The sequence below is a fragment of the Ursus arctos genome, unplaced genomic scaffold (genome assembly GCF_023065955.2).
Source record: "Ursus arctos isolate Adak ecotype North America unplaced genomic scaffold, UrsArc2.0 scaffold_29, whole genome shotgun sequence".
NCBI lineage: Eukaryota > Metazoa > Chordata > Mammalia > Carnivora > Ursidae > Ursus > Ursus arctos.
Window position 1 is genome coordinate 35212282 of NW_026622974.1, and position 11319 is coordinate 35223600.

Below are 11319 nucleotides of genomic sequence, written 5' to 3' on the forward strand. Positions count from 1 at the left end.
TCAAAGCCTAGCACACAGTGTAAGGCAGTGTTTGTTGAATGGATGAATTTCTATGTAATGCTTTAAAATCCACCAGGTCTTGCACAACTGCCATCTGATTTCATCTTCCTATCAACTCTGTGAGCTCCGAAATTTTACAATTAAAGAGACAAAGCAGGGGTTACATGGGAAATCTCCGTACCTTCTACTAATTTGGTGTGAACCTAAAAACTGCTCTAAAAAATAAAATCTACTGGGAGAAAAAGACCCACTAACCGCCGCCCCCACCTTCAGGCCCCCCAGCCCACCGAACAAAGCTCCAGAAAGGTTAAGTGGCATGCTCAACTGCACAGCTAATAACTGGCAGAGCTGAAAAAGAACATTCTGACCAGCTCTTTCCATGCTGCTGCTAAACAGTCTTTTCACCTGGGAAAAGGTCAACTTTTCAAAGGAAAAATCACCTTTGATCTACAATGAAAAACTAAATGCAGAAACAGGAGCGCTGGGATCACTTACTGGCATCGGATTCTGCCCGCACCTGCAGACGCAGGTGCAGTCCATCTCCGGGGACGTACTGCAGCCCGCGGCAGGAGGAAGGCACGAGGCTGACCTCTGCTGGAAGCCGGAGCTCTGTGCAGCCCTCCGGGGTCTTCACCCGGAGTGAGCGCGGCGCTATAGAAATATCCACGGGCATACCTCCTTCTTTAGGCTCCCTGGTAATTAAAAACAAAACACACAAGAAATTACTTCTCATTGATGAAAACCACATGACAAAACAGACAATAATGGCCAAGGATCTGTTTCTCTTCAATAAATGGTCTAAAATCACTGTCCCCCACAAAATAGCGAATGGATCATAAAGGAAATCATTCTATACAAGATTTAGATCAGGTCAGACAGTACTTTTCACAGTCACTGTAACATGAAAGTTTTGGAACCTATTTTTTATTCTTGGCTTTTTTTTATGGCAGCGATGCATTTTTTTTTTAAGATTTTATTTATTTATTTGACAGAGATAGAGACAGCCAGCAAGAGAGGGAACACAAGCAGGGGGAGTGGGAGAGGAAGAAGCAGGCTCATAGCGGAGGAGCCTGATGTGGGGCTCGATCCCATAACGCCAGGATCACGCCCTGAGCCGAAGGCAGACGCTTAACCACTGTGCCACCCAGGCGCCCCTGCAGCGATGCATTTTTAAATGTGCACTTTCCCCCCATTGCTAGTAATGATCCTGAGCCCCAATTCTCTATCCTAGCACTTCCTGCAGTTACTCCAACCTGGACCTTCCTGGGGTTGCTCCCAGAGTCATTCTGCTCGCACAGTCCACCTTCCATTTCCTAAAGCCCCCTATTTCCTCCCACGCGTCCCCCAGCTTCAGCTTCTTTGAATCAGCACAATCTAATGCTGGCCTGTCATACATCACGCACTTGTTCTTTAAAATATTTTGGCAAGAGGACTCAAGGCAGCATAAGACATGGCTTATTCCTCTTTGCATCCCTTGACCTTGGCATGCTTTGTACATTCATTCACTTTCTCCCTCATTCATTCAATAGAGCTTTTCTGAGTTCTGTAATGTGCCAGGGACTAGGACTACAACCATTAACAAGATACCTTCTCTGCCCCTCACCCCCACCCCAAGCAGGGCACGGGCAAGTAAACAGGAATGATGGAGGGAGCATTAAAACACTGTACTGGCTAGGCCAGGGCCAGGAGCAGCAGGCCTCACTGGGAGGGGGTGGGCAGCCCACCACCCCCAGGGCAGGTTCCTCATAATCCGGAACCACAGGACCACCATTTTCACGGAAGCCAAGGAGTGGAGCGCTGTGTTCAGGCTGAAGTGCCTCCTCAAGGGCCTCAAGCGGCCGCCGGTGAGCAGCAGGGGTACGAGGATGACCAGCTTCTGGATGGCGGCAAAACAGGGGGACAGTGTAGCTTCACCAGTTGGATGGTGTGGCCCTGGCCTTCGGAGCAGCCCTCCCCACGCCGCTGTCCACCAGATGAAGGGTTCAAGGCCCTGCACACCGAGCCCCGGCCTTCCCAGCTGTCCACTGGGATGAAGCCACAAGACTTAGGAAGCAGCGCCAGTGAACAAGCAGCACGGTGGGAGCACCCCGGGCCCACCCCCGGGCCCTGTCCCCCCAAAAGACATCTGGGGGTCAAAAAACCCACTGCATTGTATGTATTCCTGATAAATACAGAGTACTATGGAAGCACACGGAGGGCTGCAGGGACTCTCACGGGTCAAGCACTGTTATTTGAATAGTGAATGGATGAGCCAGTGAAATATTCTTGCTTCCGAAACTAGCATTACAGTGACATTGTATTTTACCTACAATAAAGTACTGTCATTTGATAGACAGGATTTTGATAAGGAGACCAGGATTATATAAAACAAAAGGTACAGGAGAAAAAAAAACTTCTTGCCAATTTTAAAAATTAAAAAAAAAAAATAAAGAGAACAATCTAATGATGTATGAATACTGGATATGAAAGCACAGGCTGGTCCAATTCGCTACAAACACAAATCACTTGGTATAGGCAATCGAGAGTAAAACACAGTCCATTCCCTGGCCGCCAGACACCAAAAGTACGGCAGGGGATGAAGACAGAGAGAAACGATCCTCATATGAAGCTAAAACATGCTGAGCATTGTAACAGGGGTGCCGAGCACTCCGACTCCCTTTTAAGTGCAGACAGAGGGACAGGCCAGCAACTTGGACTCACCTGAGTACAGAAGGCAGGCCATCTACTTGAGTATTTCTAAGTACAGAGATCGTGCCATGTGTTCAGGTGTGAATCTTGATTAGGCCTCTTAATTTGCCTTAGAAAATCTTGATTATTTTCTGGCTAGTTCCTTGTCAAAGCATATGGACCTGTACTTAATTGGCAAGAACCTAAGTCTTTTCCAAGGAATACATCCTCAAACTCTTGAGTCAAAATCTAGGGTTTTTTTTTAATTAAAAAAAATTTTTTTTAGAGAGATTGAGCACATGAGAGAGAGTACAAGTGGGGGGAGAGGCAGAGAGAAAGCGGGAAAGAAACAGAATCTTAAGTAGGCTCCATGCTCAGCACAGAGCCTGATGTGGGGCTCAATCTCATGACTCTGAGATCATGACATGAACCGAGATCAAGAGTTAGATGCTTAACTGACTGAGCCACCCAGGTGCCCCAGAGTCAAAAGTCTAGTTTTAAGAACTGATGTTTAAGAAATAGTAATCCCCCGGCGTTCCGGGATCGAGCCCCACACCAGGCTCCTCCGCTATGAGCCTGCTTCTTCCTCTCCCACTCCCCCTGCTTGTGTTCCCTCTCTCGCTGGCTGTCTCTATCTCTGTCAAATAAATAAATAAAATCTTTAAAAAAAAAAAAAAAAAAGAAATAGTAATCCTCTAAAGAAGAGGTCAGAAGGATCAGATGGTATTTTTGCAGGCCACATATGGTCTGTTGCATATTATACTATGTATTTTATTTTTAACAATGCTTTAAGTAATGTAAAATCCATTCTTAGCTCATAAACTGTACTTAAAACACACCACAGGTTAGATTTGGCCCAGGGGCTATAGTTTGCTGAATATTGCTCCGAAGATACACAATTTGTCCATTTTGCTACTTCACTGATTTTCAATCTGGACTGTGCCGTATGGCGCTAGAAGTGCCTCAAGGGATATCACTGCGTTTCTAAGCCTCAACCCCACCCCATCTTTGGCTTACCACTCTTCTTCCCCTTCATGAAAAATTCAGCCAGTTAGAGATGGGAGGCATCAATGCAAGTGTGGGAGAACCAGAGTGGCCTGGGGTAGAGGTGAGACACCCAGCAGAGTGAGGAAGGACGGCATCCACCAGGACAGATGCCCCATAGGGATGTCAGATCTCAAGAGGGATGAGGAGAAATCTAAGCAGGGAGGGAGGGTGGCAACTCAGTATAAGGTTGCAGAGGCTGCCTTAGACTGCTCAGGCTGCCCTAACAAAATACCACGGACTGGGCGGCTTAACCACCACACATTTCTTAGAGTTCGATGGCTGAGAAGTTCAAGATTAAGGCACCAGGAGATTCGGTTCTTGTTAAGAGCCCTCTACCATGCTTGTAGATGGCCCCGTCCTCACTGTATCTTCACAGGGCAAAGAGAAGTGGCTTTGGTATTTCCTCTTATAAGGGCACTAATCCCATCATGGTGGCTCCACCCTCATGACCTCATCTAAATCTAATTATCTCCCAAAGGCCCCATCTCCTGATACCATCATATTGGGGGTTAGGGCTTCAACATATGAATTTTGAGGGGGCTCACAAAAATTCATTCCATAACAGAGCCCAAGCAGATAAGGAAGATGTCAACACTGAGTGGGGAGGGAAGCAGCAAAGGATGCCAGCGTAAGATCACGTACATAGAGGGGAACTGACCAAATAAATGTATGTCATGACAATAATGAAAGCCAGGATTCTCACTGTGGGAGAACAGAGTTACAAAGAGGGAAAGGGAAAAAATCAGAATGGATCCTATGGTGGTAGACTAGAACTGAAAATACCTGTGCGGGGTCATGGTTTTCAATGTATAGAGAGAGACAGTAGTACAGATGTGTACGTGTGTGGGTGTATGTATGACACACAAACACAAATGCACATGGATACATTCGTACATAAACATCATGTATATGTCATATACACACTCTAGTTCTGTCCACTAGGGCCTGGAAAAAGTGACACGTCAGTAGTAATGAGGATACTTTGTGCTCAGATTTTGGTGTCTAAAGATCATTTTCCACTTTACTTTTTCTTTTTTTTTTTTTTTTTTTAGTTTATTTTAGAGAGAGAGAAAAAAAGAGAGCATGCACGCACACATGCGCGAGCTGGGGGAAGGGGCAGAACATACACACAACAAAATAATGCTCCTTGAAAAAATAACTACATCCAGGGGTAGAACAGGAAAAGAATGAGATAAGCCTGGGATATGCTGCTGTGCAAACAAAGAAAAAAAATCAAAGAATAATAGGAACATATTAAAATCATCTTAAAGTGACTCCACCTGGACACATCTGGTATAATTTGAGCAGAAATAAGTAACCTAATGAATAAAAGAAGACCATGGGTCCATACTGATGTAAATAAATGAATGAATAAAATGCAAGTCTGATGAGGAACAAGGTAATTATACATAGTCACAAAGGACCTCTCCAATTAATACTTATTGATTATAAAGAGAAAAAGAGTCTTGTTCAACTGAATCAGTAAGAGTAGGAAGAGTTAGAACTGGCAATTGCACTCAGCAAATCTGAGATATCAGAAGCATGAAGAATTCTCCTGTTCTTTGTCAACCTTACAATAATCTTCCTGAATACTGAAGCTCTTTACAGTGTATATCAAAACTACCCATGAGCATGGGAATACAAAAGATCTCAATTCCTGTAAATGTGACAAAAGGTTTGTGTGTGTGTGTGTGTGTGTGTGTGTGTTTACTCCACTTCAAATTTGTCTTTTTTCTTTCCTGTAAAAGCAATAACCCAAATAACTTCACGGAGGCCCCGTCCTGGCAGGCATTTACTGTGAGCTTTTGCCTGCCTGTGCTACTTTTACTTGTAAAGCCAGAGCGCCCAAGCTTCTGCCTTCTGGAATATAGAGAAATAGTTTCATCCTGTGCTACCTTTGTTCTGTAAGTACTCTGATAGTCGGTGGGGTTCTTAAAATTTGCAGTATTCTCTTCTTTGAATGGTTGAGAGAGGGGAAGGGAAAGAACATCCTATTTCTTTTATGATAGTGCAAATTGGTTAAAGTGTGTGTTTGTATTTTTTTATCATTAAAATACTGTTCAATTTGTTTTTTATAGACAAGGAAAAATATTTTGCATAAATTGACTCCACTATTGAAAAAGGGATGGTTTAGGTCGAATGATTATAGCTTCAGACTCAATCTTTTCCTAAATAAAAATGTTAAAGCCTCAAAAAAAAAAAAAAAGAGTAACTTTATGGTGGTAAAGGCAGACATCATCTTATCTACGTGCTCAAAGTTAACATGAACTTTTATGGATTAAGTCAAAATCATATGACACCTAATAAGATGTAAGGACAACACAGCATCACTTCTGTTGATATTCCTGCCAAAGATGTATAACTTGAACCTAATCTTGAGGCAACATGAAACAAAGCCAAACGGAAGGAGAGTCCACAAAATAATTAGGCTGTAATCTTCAGAAGTGTCAAGATTGTGAAGGTCAAGGGAAACTGAGGAACTCTTCCAATTTTAAGAGACTAAGGAAACATGACAATGAAATCCAATGCGTGATTCTGAACTGGGTCCTTTTGCTATTATAGATATTATGTAGACATGTGGCAAAATTTGAGTGAGGTCTGAGCATAAGATGGTAGTAACATATTTCCCGGTTTTGAAGGTGCATGGTGGTTATATGGGGGAATGTTCTTATATGTAGGAAATCCACAGTAATGTACTCAGGACTGACTAACTTAATCTTAAGGTTGAGACTGTCCAAAAACAAAGTGCTTGAGACCCTAATTGTCCACACCTTTTCCATACTTGAGGCTTTCTTCACTGGGCACGTCTATTCTTTCAGGTACAACAACCTGCTTGAAACTACCCAATTACTTCCCATCTCACTGAGAGTGCAAGCTAAAATTCTTTCCATGGCTTGTAAGACCTAGTGATATACTGGAGACAGCTGTTAAAATTCCAGGCATTTCGCAAACTAGTTGACATCACTTTGGTAGCTTGAAAGTATCTACACCACAGGAATCAGTAAATGCTGCAACTCCGAAAGATTTTTTTGTTAGTTTCATTGGTTTTCTCAGAATGCAGGTTGTTAAACATTTACTAATATACCTCTGTAAGGCCATTTACTATGTGCTCCGCCAGTCCACTCACATCTCTCTGAACTTGGCACCCCTTCATACTTGCTATTCTCTCAGAGGGAAACAGTCTTTCATCAGATATTATATAGTTCTAAACCTCTCCCTTTTGGGTTTATTACTCAAGTGTTGCTTTCTTATTTGGAATAAGGGGTTATAATTTTTTCTCCCTATCCCTTTTTGTTTTATTTTTTTCTATGTACTTATCTCCATTCAATGTCATGTATATTTTATTTATTTCATATAATTTCTGCTCACCTCTCACCCACTGCCACCATTAGACTATAAGCTCAAAGACAGCCAAGTATTTTTGTCTTTGCTGTTGTCACTGCTTACAGCTGGATACCCAGCACTTAGAATCTGAGTTTTTGGCACTAGAATAGGACCTCAGTAAATATCTGTGGACTGAATAAATGAATGGCCAAGGTTTACCCCAGGAATACTAAGATGGCTTAACATAAAAAAAGATTTTTCTAATGCAATTCATAGATGTAAATATGAAAGGAAAAAATATGACCATCACAATGCATGCACAAATCATTACAGAAAATACAGTATTTATCCATGATTAAAACCCATAGTAAACTAGGAATAGAAAGGAACCACGCAATTTACCACAGATTTGCCAAAAGTCAATTTCATCATACCTAGCGATAAAATGCTAGAAACATTTCCTTAAAGATTAGGAACAAGAATAAAACTCAATCATATCATTTACACTAACTGTAAACACACTAAAAATCTTAATTAAAATGCAGAGATTATCAAAATGGACTCAGAAAAACCCCACTCAGCATATGTTTTTAAAAATTTATATATAAAGGCATACATTAACAGTAAAGGATAGAAAGAGATACATGATGCCAAACAGTACGGTCAAAGGTTTTCTGACAAAGACACTGTGTTATTTCAATGGGAGAAATGGCACTCTTTTAAACAATGGTGATGGAACTACTGGATATCCTTACAGAAAAAAAAAAAAAATGAAATTTGACTCCTATCTCACTCCAAATATGAAAAATGAATTTCACCTAAATATAAAAGCTTAAACTATGTAACTCCTAGAAAATAAACAGGAAAAAACTTTACAACCTTGAGGTAAGTAAAGATTTCTTAAGATATGAACAACACTAACCATTAAAGAAAAAAATTCAATAAACTAAAGTTCATTATAATTAAAATCTTCTGTTCCTGAAAAGACACTATTAAGAAAATGAAAAGGTAAATTTCTGTTTGGGAGCAAGTGTTCACATATTCACAAGGCATAAATAAGAAAGGTCTTATTTCCAGACTCTACAAAGAACTCTTTAAATTCGACAAGACAAACAACCTGATTTTTTATAATGGCAAAAAATTAGAAGACACTTCCCAAAGGAACACATATGAATGACCAAAAAGCAAATGAAAAGGTACTCAACATCTTACGTGGGGAAATGCAAATTAAAATGACAATGAGACTGTACAATTATAGAATTAGGTAATTACCTAAGAGAAATGAAAATGTATGTCCACTACAATGCTATAGCAACTTTATTCATAATAATCAAGTTATAGAAACACACAAAATATCCAGCAATAGAATGGGTCGATGAATTGTATATTCACACAGTAGAAAACTATTCAGCGAGAGAAAAATAGACCGACATGTGCAATGACACAGATGAAACACGAACCTCAGAAGCACTGTTGAAGGAAAGTAGCCAGAATCAGAAAAGTACATACTGTGTGAATCCATTTATATACAGATCATGAAATGGCAAAACCAATCTTTGTTGAATGAAATCAGAAGAGTGGTTGCTTTTGCTTTTCTGAGGGGCAAGTTGTTGATAAAACTCAACAGCCAAAGACCATTACGGACAAACTAATAGTCTTGCAAAATCAGGTTTCTTCACTTCCTTCAACAAGGGAGAGTAACCTAGGGGAACTTTGAAGGGTCCGTTTGATGAGAGGAAATAGGGGCTTTGTCTTTTTGTTTTTTCCTAAGTCTGATGCTGCTAATACCTCTACAAGGTGGACTGGAATTGGAGATACTTATCTGAACTTACGATTCGAGAAGGAGAGGGAGAAACGGAAGAAAAAGAGGAAGAAAAAAAAAGTAATAAATATCCATATTTTACAATTGAAAAAATTAAGATTAAACGATTCTACTCTTGTGAAGAAGCTAGGATCTGAATTCAGTTCTCACGCCAAATCCCAAACTGCCACACCTGTACTTGGCCGATGTAAGGAAAAGAAAGCATCAATCTACCTCTGAGCGGCTCGTCTAGTAAAAGTTTCAGGATTTTAACATCTAATTTACTCTGTTTGAAACGGCAATCACCAGGGAATAATCGAGGGGGCCACATACTACCAAACAAAAAAACAAGGGGCCATTTCTCCTAAAAGCTTCTTGTATGTGTGGTAAACAAGTTAAACGTTTGCTGACTTCTCATTGGAACGCGGAATGTGAATACAAGAATGAGCTCCAATAAGAAGTCTGCAACCTCTGTTAGTCGTTCAGTGAACGTGTCAGTTTTTCTGCAGACACCAGCGTGGGAGGGAAAAAAAAAAAAAAACAACCCAACCCGAATTTATGTACAAAATAGGAAGCTCTCACATTGGAATTTATCCTCTAATGAGGATCCCAAAAAGCAGGCAAGGCATTTTTTTTTTTTTTGCACTGTTTTTGGAAAAGCCGGGCACCGTTATGTTACATCAGTGCTCCTCAAACTTCAGTGTGCATTTTGAGTCCGAGAAAGCGAGTTAAAACGTTCAAGTTCTGATTCTGCAGGTCTGGTGTGGGGCTGAGCCTCTGCGGTTCTAAAAAGCTCCCAGGTGACGCCGAGATTACCAATCGAGGTGGGGAATAAAAGCACGGGGTGTGGGAGGAGAAACTCCACTTTGAGTAAATGACAGGCTCGGAGCTCCTGGAAAGAAACTCAAAACTCCGTCCTCCTGAGGAAGGGGAGGCTCCCCGAGCAGCAGACACACAGGCTAGGCACTGCGCCTGGCTGCCCGCACGCCCAGCGCGGCCTTACCCCAGGATCAGCAGCGCGCTCTGCAGCCGTCTCCGCACCTCCAGGAACACGCGCGTCCCCGCCGCAGCAGCCGCCATGGCCGGCGCCCCGCCGCACGTTCAGGCGAATCGGGGCCACAGCGGCCAGAAGCGGCTGCACGTGCGGCGGCGGCGGCGGCGGCGGCGGCGGGGCGGGCCTCCGGGCCCAGATCGCTGGGCCGACACAGCCCGCCAGCCCACAGCGCCGCCTGCCGGGCGGAGAACGCGCTGCCGCGAGATCTCGACCTGGGGGCGTGAGCGTTTCAAGCCCTGGCTTGTGTCTAAGCGCTGACAAAGGTGGTCGGAGGGAGCCAAACTGTCCTTCCACTCTTCTTCTTGTGGGCGTGGCCCGGTGCGTTAGTCTCTCAGATGTGACCTTAAAAATCCGGGCCAAGTACACTCCTTTTACTAGGCTGGGTAGGAATGAGGCTGGAAGAGGCCGGGGAAGACGAAAGGAGGAGATACAGGCGGGCACTGACCCCAGGAGGTTCGAGAGCAGATTTCTCCACCCAAAACACAATCTTGTTTCATTTTTTAATAAACTAGTATATTTTTTATGAACCATGTCAGTCCTTTGGTAGCTTTCCTCTGTTTGAAGCAACCAATGTCCAGGACTGACCTGGCATTTGCTTCTGGATTTAGACACAATTGCTCTAAGATAGAAACAGTTGCAAAAATGTAAGTTTTCTGTTTTCTATACAGAAGACAGTGTGGTTAAATCCAGTACCAAGGAAGATTGCACTGTTTTGCCTAAATCGTAGGGTCAAAGAAAAAAAAGATTGTTTTTTACAAATGTGTGACTATATGAAATATAGCAATCTTTAAAAACACCAAGTATGAAGACCATGCTGTGCTAAGGCTGTTAAATATTTCAATATTATGTGGAAGTATTTAAGACTTAATAGCTTTGAGAACTAAAGGTGGAAGGTATTAGTTGAAATCATCACCCACGATCACTCAAAATGTTTCCAAATCTGATAACTATTTATCTCCTAACTTCACTAGTCTCCCAACTTCTCTGGGCCCCAACCTTCTCCTATGAAATATTGAGGAGTTGTTTAAATAACATCTAAATGATTGTTTAAATAATATATAAAACAGTTCTCAATTCCTAGCATTCCAACTCTCCATTAAGATGTGGCTGGCGCTGGCAAGTTGAAAACAGCTATTCTCTTTCCAGGTCCATTCCCGTAGTTGGTGGCCATGGGCTACTTCCCCGATCGTCCGCTTGAGGGCGCTGTGGCGACAGCTAGCGCCGGGAGGCGAGGCACGGACCGGGGGCGGGGATCGAGGGCCGTCGACGTCGACGCCGGCGTGGGCGCGGGCGCAGTGCACGCTGGGAGCTGTCACTAGGCCCTTCGGCTCCCGGCCTCCGCGTCGCTGCCGCGGTTGCCAGGAGAGCAGCGCCGGCGGGGAGCGGCCGAGCCCACGGCAGGTAACAGCGTCCCCGCCCCCAGCGC

General features: G+C 43.0%; 2 protein-coding genes across 11 annotated transcripts in view; one reads left to right on the forward strand and one right to left on the reverse strand.

The window, feature by feature from the left end:
- UBE3D (ubiquitin protein ligase E3D) overlaps window positions 1-10043 on the reverse strand; it is a 367577-nt gene extending 357534 nt beyond the window's left edge. For 5 of the 7 annotated variants that reach the window (XR_008956211.1, XM_048219692.2, XM_057303955.1 and 2 more), the window contains exons 1-2: window positions 9843-10005; window positions 496-692 (exon numbers count right to left, since the gene is read on the reverse strand). Coding sequence is in view for 6 of the 7 variants with exons in the window: in XM_048219692.2 (XP_048075649.1) it covers window positions 496-692; window positions 9843-9919 (274 nt within the window). In the remaining variant the exon portion in view is untranslated. Of the gene's footprint in view, window positions 1-495; window positions 693-9842 lie in introns of all 7 variants that reach the window. The other 2 variants (XM_048219690.2, XM_026507001.4) reach the window with 1 other exon arrangement.
- Window positions 10044-11181: 1138 nt separating this feature from the next.
- DOP1A (DOP1 leucine zipper like protein A) overlaps window positions 11182-11319 on the forward strand; it is a 104265-nt gene continuing 104127 nt past the window's right edge. For 2 of the 4 annotated variants that reach the window (XM_026506994.4, XM_044387087.3), the window contains exon 1: window positions 11182-11294. The gene's annotated coding sequence lies outside the window, so the exon portion shown is untranslated. The remainder of the gene's footprint in view (window positions 11295-11319) is intronic. The other 2 variants (XM_044387090.3, XM_048219564.2) reach the window with 2 other exon arrangements.